We start from the raw sequence: 21882 nt of genomic DNA, 5'->3' as shown, positions 1-21882 counted from the left end.
TGCACCTGAGGCAAACCAGGCATTTTTTACATTTGTCCATGCTCATTGCAGAGAAGCAAGACTCGCGCTAGCAATTAAGGGATTCCCCCCCCCCCCCCCCCGCAGGAACACACTAACCTCTATAAATGGCCTAAAGAAAGCAAGGGGGGACCGGCATAAGAGGCTTACTAGTTTGCCATTTGCCTATTTTTTTTTATTTTTTTTAACGAAGGCAATCCCCAGGGGTACTCAAGGCTGCCTGTCTGCCGTCATTCAGAGAAGGTCAGCCAAGGCACAAAAATAGGCCCTTAACTAGAGACAGTGGGGTGAGAAGGAGGAGGGACCCAGCCACCCAGCAGTGACATCCCCAGGGCAAAGGAAACAAACACCTTCAGGCCTCCGCTCCAGTGCAGCAGCAAGAAGTAAGAACCAAAAGGCAGCCCCGAGAGGAAAGAAATGGTTCTAAAACGGTTCTTCTCGGTTTTTTTTTTCTCTAAAAATCCACTCTTGGAGAACAAAATCCCCAAGGCCTAACTACCAGACCTGGACTGCACAGGCTTACTACGTCCTCCATCTGCTGGAGACTGAAGAAGACCGACTCTCAAGGGACTGCACAGCTCACTTAGTCTAACTTAGAAATCAGTATTCCTCAGTCTCCAGCTGCTGTTGGGAGTGCATAATCCAGCAGCCTATGCTGGTTTCAAGGGATGCTAGGAATAGTCATTGGTCTTTGTCAAAGCACATTGAAACTGGCCATCTAGTACTCTGGAAGAAAGGCAAGATAGGGAAGATATGGTACAGACTTTAAAATATATGTGCATAAATGCACAAGAGGCAGGCCTCTTCCTATTCAAAGAAAGCTCTGGAACAAGGGGGCATAGGATGAGGATGAAAAGGGATAGACTCATAAGCAATCTAAGGAATATTTCTCTATGGATAATGGATGTGGTAGTGGTGAGGACAATATTTGAATTCAAGAAAGTTAGTGCAAATGGTTAGATTAGATAGAAACGAAGAAAATGACATTAAAAGATCATACAACCTAGATTATACATCTCAAGTTTTTCCCTCATGTTTGTATTTCAGAAATGAGTCCTGTATGCACTGGGACAGAGGGCAAGAGGTAGGCCCATGAATGTACTGGGAAACAACATTTTACCTTGGCTGAATTGAGCTACAGTGAAGTTAGCCAATACACCAAAAAGCAAAGCATATTTAGTAAGGCTGCATGTTAATCACAATGAACCCGAAATCACAATTTTAAAAAGTAATCACATTTAATAAAATTTATCTACCCAGTGCCTTACCTTCCCAGTGGCTGCCATTATGTTTTCCTTCCCTTCCTCACCACTCAGCGTGTCAGCATTGCAGTTCTGGCACTCCTGATTAGATCTTTGCACTGGGTGCCAATGAGAAGCTTACTGGGGTGCTGAGTATCAGCCTGTGCACCCCATAGGCATCCTGATTACTGCTGGACGCCACTGCTCCTGCTGCCTGGCCTGGACATATGATCCTGCCTGCCTGAACACTTCCAGTAAGTTCCTGTTTCCCCCACTCTGCAAGGTCAGTCTTCTTTCACAGGTCCCCCCCCCCCCCCTCCTGGTGACTGCATCTGTTCCCCCCCTCTCCCTAGACTGCCATCCTGACTGATCTGGCTTACAGATCAGGCATGCAGCACACAGTCTGGGGAAGGGGGGGGGGGGGGGGCGAAGAGAGATGAAGTCACTCACAGCATGAGTGACTGCATCTGTCTCCCTCCCCCCAGCCCTCACCCTCCCTACACTGTGTGCTGCATGCCTGATCTGTGAACCAGCCTGTGTGACTGCATCTCTTTTCCCTCCTGCCCACCCCCCACTCCCCAGACTGTGTACTTCCTTTTTTTTTTTAATCACACGATTAATCAGGATTAAATATTTTAATCAAAACGCAGTCCTAATATTTAGGAAATAAAGAAAAGAGTTAACTGAGTGATTTCTTTACCTTAGTTGAGTTAGGTTGCAGGGCATGCAGCTGATACACCAGTAAGCATAATTTATTTAGATTGATGTAGAAGTTCACCAGGATGTCTCCAGGCAGTGCTGGAGTAAACATTTTCTGAAAAAGAATTACAAAGACGGGCTATACAACCATTACCTAAGACAGCACTGATGACAATAAATACATATGAAACTAGATTTCAATCTGTGCTCCAGTAAGAATGCAAGGTGTATTTTAATATCAGATACTAGAAGCCTGTCTATTCACGGTTCTCCTTTGCAATGGGAACAGTAGCGTAGCCAGACCTCATTTTTTGGGTGGGCCTGGGGGTGGCTGGGTGGGCATGACCCACATATTTCCTCTCTGTCCATCCCCCTCCCGTAAAGATAAATACCTGGGCTGGCGGGGATCTCCAGGGCCCTGCCAGCTGAAGAATCTTCTGGAGGCCCCCAAGGCTTGAGAAGTCTCATCCCTGCGCCAGTCACCAGCGTGGCAGGAAGCAGCGTTCAGCAGCGTTGCCTGCGTGCCTGCCTTTTAAAATAATTCGTCTCCCCAGGCGCCGCTGCATTTACTTCTTTGCCCGTCGCAAAGCGCTGCTGTTCGCACAGGCAGCTCCGCTCCCCTTTGCCGCGTCCATCCGGCCCTCTATGATCCACTTCCTGTAGTGGATATGTAGGGCCAGATGGACGCGGCAAAGGGGAGCGGAGTTGCCTGTGCGAACGGCAGCGCTTTGCGACGGGCGAAAAAGTAAATGCAGCGGAGCCTAGGGAGACGAATTATTTTAAAAGGCAGGCAGGCAACGCTGCTGAACGCTGCTTCCCGGACTCGGCGGAGCCGCAGGAGAAAAGGCAGCAACAGCAGCACAATGTTGGATGAGCGGGCCTGGAGGGAAAGTGGCTGGGCCTGGGTCCGTCCAGACCCGCCCATGGCTACGCCCCTGAATGGGAATTACAATGATGTGTCAATTACAGAACAATATTTTACTGAGCCAAACCTATTTTCCATTCAGTCATCCCCACCGCAGTGATAGATGATTCAAGCATAAGAGATCGCTCCTTCTAGCTTCTCAAGGGAGGAGGGATCAGAGATGTCTAGTTATTTAAATATCTATCAAAATGTGATAGCAGCAAAAATTCTTCCTCTGCATCTCAATAAATCCCAGTCAGAGAACAAAATTCTTGCATCTGCCCCCAAGATGGGAAAGATGAGTGCTCTAAGAGCAACAGGATGGTTACCGTCAGACTACTGGAGGCAATCTCTGGGAGAGTTAGGCTGGCTGGCGTGGTGAGGCGATTCCGGGCTCTGGTCAGCTGTAGCATCACAGCATCCATCAGCTAGGAAAAAGTTCCACAAACATATATTAGAGTAACACTGACCAAAAGATACAACAGCAATGGTCAGCATATCAAATGCACAAGTACATGAGAGGGGTCAGTCCGAGAGCTTTGTGTTACCAGGTTTGACTTCTGCTCTCTGAGCCACTAGGAGTGGCAGTGAGAAGGTTCCAGGAGGAAGTGAAGCCACCATATAGCAATGAAACCCAATTGTTAGGCTGAAGATGTACCCATTCTAGAGAGGAATGGGGGCTTTTGACCCAAGGCTGAGGGCTACTTTCTTAGAAGAGATGTGAGATGTTTAAAAAAATGTTCTGGGTAGCTGTGAATGAACATCCCAGGCACCATAATCAAAGTAAGAGCTAGAAACCCAAAAAGAGAAAGCTTCAGGAAGTAGGTTAAATTGGCCTGTGGAAAAGGGCTGCACATCTCTTGTGGACTGTAAACATGTCTGGTTTTCGGGGTACCCACAACAGATGGAGTTTGGAATATTTCACTATATTGTATCTTGGTTACTTTGAAATCAGCCCCAACAATAGAGTTGTGTATTCTGAGCAAAGAGCTAAAGTGATCAATTATGATGATTTGGTCTTGGATACTGATATGAAAACAGCTGTTTGACATCACCATTTCCTTTTCAAATTACAGGCACATAAAAATGATCTCTCTGGGGATATTCCACTGTGTATCCTCCCCATCATGCCCTCTCTTCCCAGTGCTCACTTTCAAGACTTCTGACCCTGTCTGGAACTGATACTTTTCATCTCGGTTGGTGAGCAGGTAAATTGCTTGGTTTACATGGTTCCTGGCATCTTGGATCTATAAACACAAAATGCCACATGACAGCATCAGAAGGTGGCAGCGAAACCTCCTAGGAGAGCACAGCTATAAGTCATCCACCTAGGGGAAAGGCATTTACTCTAAAGGGATTAAAGCAGGAGATGACTATGAGGTCCTCTAAGCTGGACAGGAAGTTAAGTGAAAGTAAATGCTCAATCCATAGGGCATCTTACTCTGTATAAGATGAATTATGATAGCAAATTAAACTAACAAAAGATTTCACATAGAAAACAAAACACTCAAAACATTCTTAATATAGGAACCAAGATGGCATTTGGAAGGAAAAATTATGTCTTACCTAATAATTTTCTTTCCTTTAGTCACAGTGCTTATATCCAGAGACTTGTGGGTTATGACCACCTACCAGCAGGTGGAAACAGAGAGTACCAAACTGAACTGCCACATTGGATGGAATGCTCCTTAGTCAGTCAGTATTTCTTGTAACAAAGCAGAAGGAATAATAAGGCAAACATTTCTCCCTCCTCACAGAAATGAGGCATAAACCCGTCAACTAGCAGAACCATGCACAGGCAACCACAACGAGAAACAGACTGAACTGATAACCTTGTGTATAGAGCTGTTTGGTTTTTCAGATCAGTCAGCTTTGTATAACATTCCTTTTTCTGATCTAGTAGGGTTTTCTCACAGACCATAGACAGGCTTGCCTAGTAATCTGCTATAAACTTTAACAAGTGTCTGTTTGTTTGTTTGTTTCAAACAGGTTCTGAACATAACACAGGGATATTTTCAGTGAAGGACCACAATGAGTGATACATATTCAAGGGACAGAGGTTACAAAGAGCAAATGATGAATATTTGAAAAAAAAAAAAAAAACCAAAGAAAGAGAATTATGTGAAGGTGACCTTAGAGGTCAGAGCTAAAGAATACCAGATAAGTAAGAATTGGACAAAATTAACGTTCAGTATTCTGCCTGGGTACATTTCAGAATCTGACAGCTTCCGAAGGGAAGGGAAGGGGAGAGAGAGAGAGAGAGAGAGAGAGAGAGAGAGAGAGAGAGAGAGAGATCTTATTTTCCTTATACTGAAATTTGGACTGATATAAATAGTAATTCAATTTTCTGTAATACTGGGATAAAAGACTTTTTATTGTAACCATTTATTTACTCAAATAAATTTAGCATTATTATAAAAGAGAAAAAACTGAACTCTAAAGTGTTTTTCCTTTGCCAGAAGGGCTTGCTTTTTTCTAGTCTCTTCTGTTCAGCTTTCTTTTAGAGGCAAGAAGGGAGTACCCTATAAACCCTTGTGAAAGGCTGGGACTCTGGATTCGTCTGCTGTGATTAGAGGAAAGAAAACTAATCAGGTTAGTCATAATTTTTCTTTCCTTGTCATCTGCAGCAGATGAATCCAGAGACTTATGGGATAATGCAAAGCAGTCCATAAACAGGGTGGAAACCAGACAAGAGTCATGGAAAGAACCAACGCCCCAAAGGATGCCTTAAACCTAGCCAAAGCCATCAACCGGACAAGGTCTAGAAAATGTGTGTCAAAAGGACCACGTAGGGGACCTTCATAGAAGAGAATGAAGAGTAGATGCACTTGAAGGACATATACCCAAGCAATAGGCACCTGACTCCAGTGAGCTATGGCTGCGTATGTGGCTGCATTGCCCCGACTGGGACCCACCAGGAGCAGGAAGGGAGACCACACCCATACATCCACTGGTGGCCTGAAGATACCAGAAAGGCCCACAGCGACTGTGATATAAAGCAGCAGATTTTTTTTTAAAAGGCTGCCAAATTGCGACTTCTGCGTAGCATTGGATAACCTTAGAAGCAAAAGTTAAACATTAAAACTGTGACAGAGGAACTTTATAAAATCTTCTTCTCTTTTCTAACTCAGAAAATTGAGAAATTAGATAATTCATTAAAGAGGAATTCTTATTTTCCTATGCGTGAAGATATTTCTCCTGTAAATATGTTCAAAAGTTACTTTTGAGACGTCTTAGAGGTTCCAGAGGTATCTCTTCCATGTGTTCATACTGCTACTCCTGATAAGTTTAAATATAATTTAGTGGGGGAGGTATATACATTCAGATCTTCTAAGTCCAATCAAAATTCTTCTATGGATTTTTTTGTTGCAGTTCGTGATTGGATTTCAAGATAGTTTTGGGGGTGTGTTATTAGAATGTTTCCAGATGTTTCTTTTTTGGCATTAAGATCTCAAGTTCAGGCATTGGGAGCTATATTTTTATAATTATCCATGTAAATATAAAATGTGGTATTTTGTACTTCATATGTTTTCTTTTAACTCAACCAATTGAAAATTGTTCTACAATCTAAACTTGAAGAACAATTGATTGTATCATTTGAATGAATGCTTGTTAGTGTTTTTGTTAGAGGTAAGCTGATTGCATTATGGAAACTTTTCTTTTTTTGGATCTCAGTGATGGACTTGTTGATTTCTGTTTTGTATGTTTTGAATCTTTTTTCCTGTTTCTGAATCAAATTTTTAACAACTTTTTTAAAGACCCCTTTCAATATTCCCCCTTCCAATGCTACCCCAACCTTCCTGAATCCCAAAGCACCTCCCAACCCCCCTAGATATCCCCCAGGGCCTACCTTAAATAATCCATGGTGTCTAATGGGGTTGGGGCAGGAGTGATCCTGAGTCGTTCCTACCCCTTGCCAGTGTCAAGTTCAAAATAGCACTGGCAACCCCTACCTTGGTCACTTCCATGGGAAAGTAAGGTGCAGTAGAAGTCCAACTTTCACTGCATCTAATAAATACTCCCCTAAATAAGTCAGCTATTTTGGCTAATTTTGGGTGTCAACTGGACAAACCCTGATGTAGGAGATGCAGCACTATTAACATTGTGATGAATTAGCACCTCCAATGGACTTGCAAGGGCAAATGTTGGTGCTGTGGGGGTGCAGGTTCAACTGACAGTAAGAATAACTGTTTAGGAAGACTGCACAAACAGCCATAGTTAGGGCCCTGTTTACAAAGATGTGCTAACGTTTTTAGCACATTCTAAACCATGTAGATACCCCCATAATATTCCTATGGGCGTTTACACAGTTAGCGCGTGCTAATTTTTGACGTGTGCTAAAAACGCTAGCATGCCTTTGTAAGCAGGGCCCTAAATCTTAAATGGCAAAGGAGATCTTTAACTAAGCTATGGTATAAAGTGGCCTTAGCGCACCCTTATGCAGTTTTTCTCCATGCGCTAAGGCCATTTTTACTGCAGCAGTAAAATGGCTGATTTTCCATTTTTCAATTAGTGGCCATATGCTAATGTTGCCATTAGTGGGCAGCCATTACAAAAAAAAATTATTGCGAAAGAACTTATCGACACTTATTTTGTAGACGGTAAGGGCTCACAAGCGAATCCTGCAACAAACCTTTTCTGGAGACGGGAAGGTGGTAGAACTAGAGGACATGAATTGAGGCTGAAGGGGGGCAGACTCAGGAGTAATGTCAGGAAGTATTTTTTCACAGAGGGGGTGGTGGATACGTGGAATGCCCTCCCGTGAGAGGTGAACATGAAAACAGTAATGAAATTCAAACGTGTGGGATAAACATAAAGGAATCCTGTTTAGAAGGAATGGATCCACGGAATCTTAGCGGAGATTGGGTGGCGATGCTTGTAATTGGGAAGCAAAACCGGTGCTGGGCAGACTTCTATGGTCTACACCATGAACATGACTGAATTGATAGGGATGGGCTCAAGTGTAAATTTTAAGGGGTTTCGACATTAGCTTCAGAACTTTTAGTACAAGAAGAATGCTGGGTAGACTTATACGGTCTGTGCCCTGAGAATGGCAAGGACAAATCAAACTCAGGTATAAAGTATCACATACCATGTAAAATGGATGGACCGTACAGGTCTTTATCTGCCGTCACTTACTATGTTATTATGTATCAAAGAAGTTCAACAACCATGGAAGAGCCAAATTCTGCTGATACCACAGAGCCATGAGCTAGCCAAGCAGCTGTAGCCGTGTGCTAAGCTGAAGCTGTCACTGTGAGGCAAAGGCCAACAACGGCCAACAAAACTGTCAGAAGCTGACAAAGCTGGAGCTGCTAACAGCGAAGGAGTGCCTGTAGAAGCAAAAAGAGACAACCAAACTACCTGGCCAGCACTCGAGACAGCGAGAACCCGACAGTATGCAGTGGGCAGCGAGACCAGGCAGCCTGCGTAGTTCCCAACAGAAGGGTCCCAGAACAGCGGCCTGAAGAGGCCGGTGATAGCACCACAAACTCTTTTCCTTCGATCAGCAGCAAAAAAACAGAAGGCTGCAACCTGCTGGGTGCCCAGGGGGCATCCAACCCGGCATCTACTCCAAGCTGCAAGGCTACAGCGGCCAGAAAGCAAATAATAAACCACTAAATAATCTGAAGGGCAATTGCCCGTACCGGAACGACCCGAAGGTGGCTAAAGGTGCAGAGAGCTGCGAAGTGGAAATGCTGCCATATAATGAAGTCGAACTCCGCGAATGCAGTTGCAATCTGAAGGCTGACAATGCCACAAGGGGCCAGAAAACAGGGAGTCTAAGGCTCCCAATGCTGCATGGGATTACCGCCTTAGGGAGGCCATGCCAGGTTGACCAATGTGCCCCAAAGATGGCCGCTGCAGCAGCACACCACTAGATGCTCATGCAAACATGGGTCGTCTGCTGCCCCTGCATCAGAAAGGAGAAAAATGGCTATGCCTCAGGAAAGAGAAAAAACAGTCCAAGCAGAATAGAGCCGCAGCTACCTAAACAAGAAACACCGCAGCAAACATCCTGCAAGTGCGGGAACAAGCCAAAGGTTACCTATGCAGCCAGGAAAGAGTAGGCCAGGCAACCATGAGAAGACATTGCCCTGTAGCTTGAGGGATGAAGGAAATATACTCCCCTCAGGAAAAGGACAGCCCACGCCAGCATAGCCCAGGCTTCAGAAACAGAAATGAACTGCAGACAGAAAACGCAGCCGGGATGAGTATCCTGGAGAAGGCTGCCAATGAGAAGGCTGCAAGGGTAGTCGAGAAGCAGAGAGTGACCTGGGAGCAGCAAAGTCCAGGCTTCTTCTGTACGGGAATAAGGGAGCAATCCATTATTACAGCCTGTGACCAAAATGGCTGCTGTCGACTAAGAGAGGTACTGTAAAAAAAGCACACCAAAATTGATCCCATGCTAGCCCAACGGTACTGTCCTGAAAACACAGCAACCCCTTTCCCCCAACAGGCTCAAAAAGAAACAGTGTACCGCCACAGATGCACCAACCCAAACAGAACAAACCCAACAGAGGAGAAGAATGAAAGTTCATACTCACAATTTTTCTGGCCTTCTGACTCCGATCAGGTGGTTGAATCCAGACAGCTGAAGGAGTGCAGAGACATCCCCTCTCCTCCAGAATGCCACATAAGAAGAAACCTGTCCTCTTCCAGCATTATTTTTTTCTTAAAGTTCTGTGAGGGAGGATGAAGAGGAAAGAAGTGGTAGGAGAAAGGGGAAGTGAAGGGGACAGACCTGGCACAACCAGGTATATCCCAAGTCAGGCACCTCTACTGGCCTAGACACCCCCAAGCTCAACTGAACCAGGGAACCTGGAACAGGAGCCATAGAAGCAGGAGAAACCAGGAGCTTGTGAGACTGTCCAGCGCCTGCTGGAGACAGAGAATACTGACTGACCAAGAAGAATACTGTCTTATGTGGCAGAGTTCAGTTTGGTGCTCTCTCTATCTCCACCTGCTGGTAGATGGTCATAACCCACAACTCTCTGGATTCGTCTGCTGATGATGACAAGGAAGGAGTTGTTGCTGCAGAGCTCTACTGTGGTTCTGGTGAAAGAAAGTTGTGGCCACACCTTCCCAGACCCATTGAGCCTCCCTGAATGGTTCAACCAAACCTGGAATCTTGTGGTATGAAGCTGCAAGCAGAAGTTTCAGCATTTCTGGATAGTCCTGATGGCTCCACGAGATAAAGTTTGGATGGGGTATTGCTAAATCTGGCTACTGTTACTGAGTACCTGACCCCAGTAGGGCAAAGTACTGGCTCGGCTGTGGAGGGGATGCTGCAAGCTGAATCTTCCCCTATTATTGGTGGAAGAAGTTACGGGTGGGGGGGGGGGAAAGAGTGTCTCCCCTTCCCTTTTTCTGAGTTCATCGTTGCTTTCCGGAGAGCTGTGGCATTTAAAGAAACCAGCAGCAGTTATTTTAGACTTCTTGTTGGAAGCGCCATTCATTTTGGATAGTTCACTCCAGGTATGTGCACACATTTCATTTAAGGTACACAATATTTTTGTGCTGTGTTTGGTCACATTCAGGCACAGAGTCAACAAGCTGCAGGAACTGAATGCTTGGAGATACAGTTGTGTGAACTGTAAAATTTTACTGCGTCTTCAGCTGGGATTTTGAAGAAAGTGGGATTCCAAGGAATATGGGAGACTCCTTGAGTTTGAATGAATTTTTGAAGTCTATTACAGGAAAAAAAACTCCTCTTCTCACCACTTTTGCACTTGGACTGATCCATAATGCAGCTTCAAGATAGTAATTTCAGACAGATGGTTGAGCAGTTTTGGGGATCACATATTAGCGTTCTTTCCTAATATGTTTAAACTGATCCCCAGCTAGGGATTTCTTGGTCTTTTAAACCATGGGTTATGCTGGGGTTATGCTGGGGGTAATATCTTTGTTAAACTGTATTTCATACAGATGCTTTGTAACCTATAGTAGAATTAACTATCTGTGATCCTTTAGAGCTAGTAGAATCTTTGTTAGTGACAGAATTATCAGCTGAGCATCCTTAACCAGCTGTCATCAAAACTCTGCAGCTTTTTTATTTTTATTTCCTTAGGTTATATTTTCTTCCTTAGTTCCTAGAATATGGTGAGTGAAAGTTCATTGAAGATATTTCCTGTAAGCTTTGTCTTATTTCTGTTTTATTCAAAGTTGTTTCTTTGGATTTTTGATTTAAAATTAAACATCCAAATAAAAAATGGGAAAAAAAAACCCCACAATGAAACTGGTGCTGAAATCATACACATTGGACAGAACATATAGCACATTACATCACTAATGCCATATTAAGCCATCTTGGACAATTAATATTTTAACTTCTACAGCAATCACGTCTGTTACCACATCACAGCTGAGTAAGGGTTGTAAAGCAAAAATGTGCTGTGCTCTCTGCTCTATCACATCTGATTTCGAAAGCATTACTTGGTGCCTTTTAATGCCTGGAATGGCACCTATAACTTACAAGCTCAGTCTTACTTAGCGTTTTCTTTTGTTTCTGCAGACTCCCCAATTTGTGTATTAAAATGATCTGCTACTCTCCCCTACCCATCAAATAAAAACAACTGTATGGAAAAGAAAAAGCAATCAGATTCACAACTTCTCAATAATTATAAGCTGATGACTTTGTAGCCCTGTAAGCTATCCCCCATCTCATCTCTGTATACCCCTTTTGTAATTGCTTGAGAAGTACGTTGGAAAGAGCAGCTTTTGGAAAATGGAATATATACACTGTGCATTATCCAATGCCTCATCTGATTGTATGGACCCACCCTAGAGAGCATCACCCTATACCTGTTGCATTTTCCACTGCTTGTCCTCGCGGAATGCAAAGTGCAGGAGCTGGTTAGTCCGAGGCATTTTTAAGTTAACATCCTAGAAAAAAAAAAAAACATAGTGAAAACAGAAGAAAATGGAAGCTAAGAAATCAAAGAAATCAACAATGGAGTACAATGTTACAGAGAAGGAAAACTCCTGGATGTGAGCTGTAATGTTAGACAGCCACTGACTTTCTGCAAGGTTGTAGGGGAGGTGACCATTACTCCCGTCCCAGTTTACTCATTCCTTACTGGATGAACATAACACTGTTCCTGTTCTCCTCTCAAAGAGTCCAAGAAATCTTTGATCTATAATAAATATACTGTCACTCACGTCAGTCGATGAAGCGGGAAACTGCAAGTAGGTTTTCCAGTGCTGACATTGGAATGTGCATTAGATTACAGCATAATTTATTTCTACAAATTCACGTGGACACTCCAATTTCTTTTTCTGCCAATCCTGTCTTTTTTTCTGGTCCAAAATCCTTGCCCTGCATTCTGTCATAATTTTCTCCATATAGATTCAATACACATCTACACCCTGCATAACATTCTGAGGAATTTTTCAGCAAGCATCTGTGTGGTCTTATTGTTCTGCAAGACAGAAGTGCACAGACACAGGAAAGATGCCAAAATTCCCTATTGTGAAAGGCCTTACGATTAAAAGGGTACCCACTCATCATCCTCCCCAGCTCTCTTTCCCACTTGCAGAGGGGTAAGTACAATCACTTTTAAATACTCACAGCCTGGCACAGGGCATCTCCCTGAAGAGTCAGCACTCCCTTCACTTGGTCCATGCTGAAATAAATGGCTGGCATTAGGCAGTATTACTTTAGATAACAGTTAATAGCAGATGAAGCAAAAAAAAAAAAAAATAACAGTAGGAAAATACCCTGTTTCATTATGTAGTTTCAGGAACCAGCAGTCTGTATGAGCTGCCCAGAAGTTACGATATAGTTCGGCTTTTGAAGACTATTATAGTTTGGAACTCGCCAATTTCTTGGAAGCTTCTGATTCTACTCAGGACCCCTCAGCTACTTTATTGGTTGGTTGCACTTTGTACTGGTTGCTAAGAATACATTTTCACTGTAAAAGGACACCCAATTTATGGGACATAGCATTGTTTATCCTGATGTAGCCAAAAGTACACAAAAGTGAAGCTGAGGTCAAAACCAAAGGTTTGCAATTAGGAGGGTTGCTTTTTTTCTAAGACTTTCTGTGTAAATGCTTAAAAATAATGGGGTCAAGATATATATTCTTTGAGCCTCAACAACTGTCAACCTTTCTGAATGCTAAGTTAGCTGAACGTCACGCATCAGCTCTTGCAGAAACCCCTATGACGGGAGCTAATACACCAGTAACAAAATAGGGGTCATGCCCAACACTGTTTTACTAGAAGATTTTTTTTAATTGTTTAAGGATCCTCCTACTTGTGGGCTACTAAAGGATTTTATAGTTTTTGCTCCTTTATCTTTGTTTTATTTTTTTCTTTATTGATTTCCTTATTTGATCCTTTATTGCTATAACAAGATGTCTGACGTGATATTTTTTGCAAAATTTAGAAAAATAAAAATAGTTTAAAAAAAAGCTGATGAATTACAAAAATGTCTTCTTTCAAATGAACTATAAATCACTATGGGAGAATAGCTTTTGTTGCTCAGTATGTCCTCAATTTAGAAAAGAAGGGAAAGGAAGAAGGGGAACATGATTCAAATGATATAACATTCAATATTTCACAAGCCTCAAAGTAAGGAAGGTGAGATTTTCCACAAATAAGAAAATTGAAGGATTAGGGATTGGGATATGAAATTGGAGCAGTGGGATAGCCAAGAATTTTGAATGGAGGATTCGTCTCATGCTGCATCTCCCTCCCCCCCCCCCCCCCCCCAGACCTTAAAATCACCTTCAGTCTTTGCCCAGGCAGTGCCAGTGGCACTTATTGGCTGCCTGAGGCCTGCACCAGGGCTCCCTCTCTGAACCATTCTGCCCTTCAGAAAACAGGAAGTTGCGCCAGAAGGGGTAGGACAGTTTAGCGAGAAAGACCCAGTGCAGGCCACAGGCAGACTGAGTGCCACTGCCCAGGCAAAGATTGGAGGTGATTTTAAGGCACCGGGGGGGGGGGGGGGGGGGGGGGGGGGGGGGAATTGTGAGAACTTTGTGGGGCTGGGAAGGGAGAGATGTAGCAGAAGGGAGGGACTGACAGAGGGTGTGTACACAACACACGTACCTTTAACGGATACGCCACTGAATTGGAGGGAGTAAGGTTCAGAACATGAGAAAGCACAATCCTATGAGGGTGAGAAATACCTAGAACAGCCACCAGAGGCAGTAGCACCTAAAACTCATAAAATTTAAACAGAATGCATCAGTAAGGGCAGGCAGGGACTAATGGGTAAAAGAAATGAGGAAGGGAACCCAAGTGTTTGTTCAATCATATAAAATTTTGGAGGGCCAATGGTGATATAAACCAATGCAGAAAAAGGAGCAATACAGCTTGACTGAGCTTACAAGAAGGCTGGTGTAATCAGTATAGAGTGGCTAAGGTTATAACCTTAATATCAAGCAAAGAGTGGCGGGATACTGGTACAGGAGCCTCGTTAGTTTTGGTAACTATCTGGATTATGACCAAATTTGGTGATGGGACTAGGAGATTGGATTAAGAATAGGGCATGGAACAGCCTAACAATGGAAGTTACCATTAACAGAATTTAACATGTAATGGACAGATGCCAAGGGCAGAAGTAGGAACAAGGCTAAGAGTTAGGTAAACAAAACGGGGGAAGAAAGTGGGATGGTTTAAGAATGGGAATGACTATGCATATCTAAAATGATAGAAATGTCAGCGACACACATACACACACACACACACAACAGGCCCATTGCTCTGCCCAACCGGTCTTTAACCACATAATTTTGTGTATTCTGAAGTATTAGAAAAGCTGATGTGTAACTTTTCTTTGGATTAAGGGGAAGTGGCTCTTTCCTGCTGATAAAATGTTTCATGGGAGTTTATTAAAAGGCCTTTGCTGTATGTATCAAGTTCTTCCACAGTAGTCACAGATCCCATGCTTTCCCCACATACTTACGTTGAGCTGCCCAGTATAAAATTTTCCTGTTTCATCTGACCGTCTATTGCCCCTATTGGTAATGTAAATCGCTTGGAAGCCTCCTGTAAGATAAACTAGAGCTTATCACACTCTTATGCAGGAGCTCTTAACCGAATGGATAAGAGTTTATTACTGTATATGAAATTAGAAACTTGAACAGCAAAACAGTACCCAAAGTCCCCAAAACAATCACTAGAAGCAACTGCCATGGCAGCAATTCTTTCTGGCAGTTTGGAAAGTTGCATCATGTCTTATAAGAAAGTATCGGATTGCAATAATTTCTTGAGGTCTTCAGAATGCAGTTAAAGTTCTTGGGACATTTGCCTTTTGAAAAAACAGTGGGTGCACAGAAGAAAGAACAACACAAAAGATATTGTCCATATGAATTTAAAGGCTGATCAGAGATTCTATTAGGTTTTTTTTATTTTTTTTATTTATTTATTGCATTTGTATCCCACATTTTCCCACCTTTTTGCGGGTTCAGTGTGGCTTACAATATGAGTTGAATATTGGAAATACAATTGTTACAGATAGTTGTGGATAATATTATGCAGGGTTATGCGAAACAATTGGGGTGTCGTTAAGGGATGTAATACTGGAACATAGGCATTGCAACTTTGGAAGGAAACAATGGGAGCTTAGAGGCGACAAAAAGGCATGAAGTCATATGGTATATAACTTTCTGTGAGAAAAGGTGTGAGTGATGTGATAATACGGGGATTGGAGTTCCGAGGTGAATGTACGATGCATTAGTGAACAGTAAGTGTGGACTTTATGTGTTTTGTTTCTATCTAGCTTGTCAGACAGATTTGGGACATCAGACTTGCTGCTGTTCAGCTGTGCAGTAAGAACATTCATCTTGGAATGTGCTTAGCAGCATCTATTACTCAAACTGCAGGCTACAAGCTAATGGTTTGCAAACTGTTATCTCTGTAACTCAAAGTCCATTACTGCATCTCCATTCTGCACATAAAGTAAAGTTTGCTAGGTAAAAGAATTGACTTAGAGGCTTAAGGGTTGTTGTTTTTTTTTTTACTAAAGCTTAGCTCGAGTTATCTGCAGCAGAGCCCATAGGAATAAAATGGGACCTTATGCAGATAACTCGCGCTAAGCTTTAGTAATCAGTTAGTAATCGGGGGGGGGGGGGGGGGGGGGGGAGAGGGGGGGGGTAAGTGTATTAAAATTAAATTTTTAATTAAAGGGAACCTCAGTGCTCTGACCAGCTTGCACAAATGTTTAGCCTTGCTGTCACATCTGGAGTCCTGTTTCTATCTATCGTTGGTTCCCCTAACTGAAAAGGATGAGAAAAAGAACAATGCAAAAAAAAAAAACACCTTATATATAGAAAAAACACTATTCCCCCAAAAAAACAACCTTAACAAAATATAAATGCTCAATAGCATGATAAGTTGCAAGATAAGTTTATTGTAATTTTTGAAATGGATTATTTGGAACAATACCCTTGAAATTTTGGGTCAAAGATTTTTCTTAGGGGCTATTGAGCGTTTATAATTTAGTTAAGGTTGGGTTTTTTGGGAATAGTGTTTTTTCTCTATATGAGTTTTTCACACTGTTCTTTTTCTCAACCTTTTCAGTTAGGGGAACCAACGATAGAAACTGGACTCCAGATGTGACAGCAAGGATAAAGATTTGTGCAAGCTGCTCGGAGCACAGAGGTTCCGTTTATTTAAAATGTTAATACACTTAAGCCTCTGTGTCAATTCTTTTACCCAGCAAACTTTACTACATTAATATTAGTGGTATATAGGAAGTTTGCAACTCCATATATATTAATTCATTGCACATACCATGATAAGAATACATCTTACCCCTATGCCAAAGTCTGCAGTTTGCATACTGTGCGCAGTTTTAAACTTTTCACTGTGGACACCAATCAAAACAAAGTTTACAAGATTTTACAGATTAAAATGGGGCCTGAGATTTTTCTGTAACTTGCGGTGGTGCCTTCTGGGCCACCAATCCCAGTCACAGAGCACCGAACGGCTCTAGCGGTAACAACTATGAATGTGCTCAGCTGCGGAGGATTTCATCTGTTTAAGAACTGCCTCACTTCTTTCTAGTGACAGCAATGTACAGATTAAAACACATAATGCAATACATAAAACAAACGTAAACACAAATAGCCAGGGTCCACCATGTCTAGGAATCATGTAATGATTCATAATTTGGCAGGAGATTTTACAAGGGCACAAAATCTCAAGATACATCTTAATGTGCATCGTTATCTGGTGCGCATTACAAACCAATAAGCAAGTTTGGTGGGGTTTTGTTGTTATTGTTAATTGTAAATAAATTGTAATTGTATCTACCCTTCCGGAAATCACTGAAAACCCATCTATTCAAGCAAGCATAACCAAATGGTCTAACCTAATCTTATGAACCCTTTACCCAACACCTAATCACTCGACAACGACTATGACTTAGACCACATCTTCCATCAACTCCCCCTACGCTATCCCTCAAACTATTCCCTCCTCCGGCCACTCCCGCCCCCTTATCCCTTGCTCATTTCAACCTTCCCCCTTCTTACTTGCCCATCCTATCTATCTGCATATCTCCATCCTTAATCTGTTATACCACAGCTTGTACTCTCTCTGCAATACCTTGTAACCCCTATTACTATGTAAGCCGCACTGAACCTGCCTTGAGTGGGAAAGCGCAGGGTACAAATGTAACAAATAAATAAAGGCCTTTTAGAGTTACAAGAATTTATAGCCTGAAACTCAGTGTAATGGATGCGGTTAGGCACATTTCGGCCTGAATATTCTTACTGTACAGCTACAGTAAAACAGCGAGTCTGAAGAAGTGCTTCAATGCCCCACGTCTGAGTGCCAAACCATGCTGACAAGGCCTCTCACCAGACGAAAACAGGTCTACAAATTTTAAGGGCAAAATCTCATTTTAATTTAAATAAAATCCTGGCCCTCCTGGTAGGACTTACAGAAATCCTGCAATAGTCCAACAACCTGCTAGTGTCAGTCTACTACTACTACTACTACTTAACATTTCTAGAGCGCTACTAGGGTTACGCAGCGCTGTACAATTTAACAAAGAGAGACAGTCCCTGCTCAAAGAGCTTACAATCTAATAGACAAGTGAACGGTCGGTCCGATAGGGGCAGTCAAATTGGGGCAGTCTGGATTCCCTGAACTGTAAGGGTTAGGTGCCGAACGCAGCATTGAAGAAGTGGGCTTTAAGCAAAGACTTGAAGACGGGCAGGGAGGGGGCTTGGCGTAAGGGTTCAGGAAGGTTGTTCCAAGCATAGGGTGAGGCGAGGCAGAATGAGCGGAGCCTGGAGTTGGCAGTGGTGGAGAAGGGTACTGAGAGGAGGGATTTATCCTGTGAACGGAGGTTACGGGCTTATTTTATCTGCATTCCTAAAGTCATTTACTTTACCTGGCTCATCTCTCAGAAGAGGTTAGTTACTCATTTCCAGAGAATATGCCAACTTCATTTAAACTCCAGCATTGCTTGCTCGCTTCTTTGAAACTGTCCACTCCTGAGATATTCCTAGGTTTTTGCATTAATTACAAATGTTACAAATTAAAAGCTCATGTGCCAACAAGAGCAATGGAAAGTTAATGATCAAACAGGAATGTCTATTAAGAGAAGCATCATTATGGCAGCAGCTCCAACAATCTATGACACATCTAGCCAGAATCACTGGTGGCAAGATAACAATTCGTACTAGAATCCCTTGGCCCAAGATAGAGTTAGAAACAAGAAAAACGAATGACAGAGCAAAGTGACGTTTGCCATTACCTTCAGAATGTCTTGCAGCTGTCTCAGTACCACATGGACCTCTTCTCGTAAAAGCCATTTAAATTCCTCCTCCTACAGAAAACCCAAGAAGAACAATGTCACCAGAATGCAGACAATCTGGGCTCAAGCAAACCAAGTTACTTACCTGTAGCAGGTATTCTCCTTAGACAGCAGGACACAGTATGGCTGAGGTCACTCACAGAACCCACTTGGGAAGCTTCTCTAGCTCAGAATACACTGGAAGCTTTTGAATCGCTCCCCTGTGCATGTATGTAACTTCTCATCTGCCCTGTCAAGCAGGACCATCTCAATCTACATTCTTGAGTAGAATTCAATTCCTTGAGGAGCGGGCAGGTATTTGAGGACTTGTATCCTGTTATTGGTGGAGAAAACCTGCTTCAGGTAAGTACTTTTTCTCCATGGATTCCCAGCATGGTACTTCCCAGCTATATGCTGCCTTCAACAGCAAAAAAAAGGAAAAAACAAACAAGGCACTGAAACATGTTTCTGGTGGCAACTACCCTTGTGTATGTATATTTTATTAGAAATGAAATGGGCGAGGAGGGAAGAGAGAGACAGATACTAATCCCTAGAGATTCTGGAGGACTGACTGGCTAAACCTACTATTGCATCGAGGGTCCTTGTCCGAACAATAGTAGGCTGTGAACGTCTGAACAGAAGTCCATGTGGCAGCTCTGCCAATTTCCTCCATGGAGGCTGATCTGAAGCGGAAAACCGACACTGCCATTGCTCTTGACACTATAACTTGTTATATGACCTTCAAGAGTCAAACCTGTCTGGTATAAGTGAATAAAATGCAGTCTGCGTGCCAATTAGGACTAAATTCTATATATGGCGTCTAAAAAAAAAATCCACTCAGCACTATTCTATAAACCACGCTTACAGTTAGGCGTGATTTATAGATTAGCGTTTACACCTGGAAACCACAACTACATTTAGGAGCAGCCACTTACACCAATAGAAATGTGGTGCAAGTACTCGCTCCTAAATATGGCACGGGCCTTATTCTATAATTACACGTGTAACTGAAAGGAATGCCCTCAATCCGCCCATTACCCTCCCATTTCCACTCCCCTTTTTTTGATTCCCACCTAAATTTACATGCACACATTTTAATTTATTCTTAGTACCAATAATTGCTTGGTAAAAAGCCAATTATCAGCGTTAATCAGCTCTTTATTCAATTAAATTGCACATGCAATTTTTAGCGCTTTTCATAGAATTTGGACATTAGTGTGCATATGTTGATAGCAACCCCTAGTCTATTTGGGTCAAAACAAAAAAACAAAATTTGGTGAACTTTAAGGGCTTTAGTCCACTCCGAAAAGAAAGTGAGGGCTCTTTTGCAGTCCAATGTGTTCAGTGAGCTTTCACCTTTTACACACACAAAGCATGGTAAAAACAAAAAATAATAACATTATTGGCAAGACAACACACTGGTTAAAATGGCATTCTGACACCACTTTAGAAACAAACTCGAGATAAATGTGCAGGACCACCTTGTTAACAAATTTAGTGTAAGGTGGATCAGTTATTAGAGACTGGAGCTCACTCACTTTGTGTGCTGAAATCACCATCACCAAAAGCAGGACCTTCCAGGTCAGGTACTTAGCTCACAGGTACTGAATGGTGCAAAGAGCTTCTATCAGATGAGTTAATACCAGGTTAAAGCCCCATGACATGATGGAAGGGCGGCTTCAATAAAAGCAACACCTCATGAATCAAAACAACTAAAGGCTATACAGAGAGAGGCGCCAATTGTTCTACGGTGTAGCCTATCACCTATAAGTAGAAGGGAAACCTAATGGAGTTTTTCAAATCTGACTCAGAAATGTATAAGGTATTCAAGCAGTTTTTGTGTGAGAATGAAAAAGGGATCCAGGGCCCTTCCATCGTGAACAGCAAACCTCCATTTAAATCTGTAAGTCCTTCTAGTTCATGATCAGCTTCAGTTTATTTGATATACTGTAAAAAAAAATTTTTTAAAGAAATCTAAGCGGTTTACAAAGCAAAAAATGTTATATGGGGAGGGGAAAAACAAAACACCACAAATTAAATAAGGAAAAATTAATTCTTACCTGATAATTTTCTTTCCATTAGTCCCAACAGATCAATCCAGAGACTTGTGGGTTGTGCCCCTCTACCAGCAGGTAGAGATAAAGAGAACCTCCGAGGTTTGCTACATGTGGGCCTGTGCAGCCAAGTAAACCTCAGTATGAACGATACCAAAGCAGTGGACTGGAAACAATAGAAAACTCTCCTGACTTTGACAGACCAAATGCCCAACATACTTCCACCACTTCCAAATTTATTTGTTTTTATTATTTAATCAAACGAAGGAACATTCAGAACAATGAAACCCAAAAAACTAACGAACCGAAACAAAATCGCAAACAGTAAATCCAGGGGGGTGGGCTCTGGATTGATCTGTTGGGACTAATGGAAAGAAAATTATTAGGTAAGAATTAATTTTTCCTTCCATAGCGTCCCACAGATCAATCCAAAGACTTGTGGGATGTACCCAAGCAGTCCTCAAGTAGGGTGGGACACCCCCAACCTGGCAGAAATCACAGATGAGCCAAACACTGCATCCTGCCAAGCTACCACATCCACCCGATAATGACGAGTGAATGTATGGACCGAAGCCCATGTAGCGGCTCTGCAGATATCTTCCAGAGAAACCAAACGGGACTCTGCATAGGAGGATGCCTGAGGTCGCGTAGAATGAGCACGAATTTGCGCAGGAGCTTGCTTGCCCAATGCCACGTAGGCTGAAGTGATGGCCTCCCGCACCCAACGGGCTATGGTGGCCTTGGAAGCCATATGACCCTTCTTACTGCCTCCAAAAAGGACGAAGAGACGGTCAAAAAGACGAAATTCATCTGTCACCTCCAAATACCTGAGAAGAGCCCATCTCACGTCGAGGCAGCGAAAAGCCCGGAATTGCTCGGGGTAATCTTTCTGGCAAAAAGTCGGCAAATGCAGAGACTGCCCCAAATGGAAACGAGAAACTACCCTGGGCAAAAATGAAGGAACTGTCCTAATCAATACCCCCGCCTCCGTAAAACGCAGGAAGGGGTCTCTGCAAGAATGAGCTTGCAACTCTGAAATTCTCTGAGCCGAAGTAATGGTTACTAGGAAAATCGCCTTCAAGGTAAGATCCTTAACCGTAATTCCCGATAAGGGTTCAAAAGGAGGATGGTGAAGTGCTTTGAGAACTAGATTAAGGTTCCAGGATGGCAGAACTGGCACATGCGGAGGATGCAATCAATTTACACCCC

The 21882-nt window shown here is 42.8% G+C and overlaps 1 protein-coding gene across 2 annotated transcripts in view; it reads right to left on the bottom strand.

Annotated features, from left to right (window-relative positions):
* Nucleotides 1–21882, bottom strand: part of ROGDI (rogdi atypical leucine zipper) — a 57064-nt gene that overhangs the window by 13827 nt on the left and 21355 nt on the right. For both annotated transcript variants that reach the window (XM_030213596.1, XM_030213597.1), the window contains exons 2-8: nucleotides 18581–18652; nucleotides 14777–14859; nucleotides 12434–12488; nucleotides 11668–11748; nucleotides 4014–4109; nucleotides 3192–3290; nucleotides 1960–2073 (exon numbers count right to left, since the gene is read on the bottom strand). In XM_030213596.1, coding sequence (XP_030069456.1) covers nucleotides 1960–2073; nucleotides 3192–3290; nucleotides 4014–4109; nucleotides 11668–11748; nucleotides 12434–12488; nucleotides 14777–14859; nucleotides 18581–18652 — 600 coding nt within the window. The remainder of the gene's footprint in view (nucleotides 1–1959; nucleotides 2074–3191; nucleotides 3291–4013; nucleotides 4110–11667; nucleotides 11749–12433; nucleotides 12489–14776; nucleotides 14860–18580; nucleotides 18653–21882) is intronic.

The sequence above is a fragment of the Microcaecilia unicolor genome, chromosome 8, assembly GCF_901765095.1.
Source record: "Microcaecilia unicolor chromosome 8, aMicUni1.1, whole genome shotgun sequence".
Classification (NCBI taxonomy): domain Eukaryota; kingdom Metazoa; phylum Chordata; class Amphibia; order Gymnophiona; family Siphonopidae; genus Microcaecilia; species Microcaecilia unicolor.
This window is presented reverse-complemented; position numbering and strand designations above follow the sequence as displayed.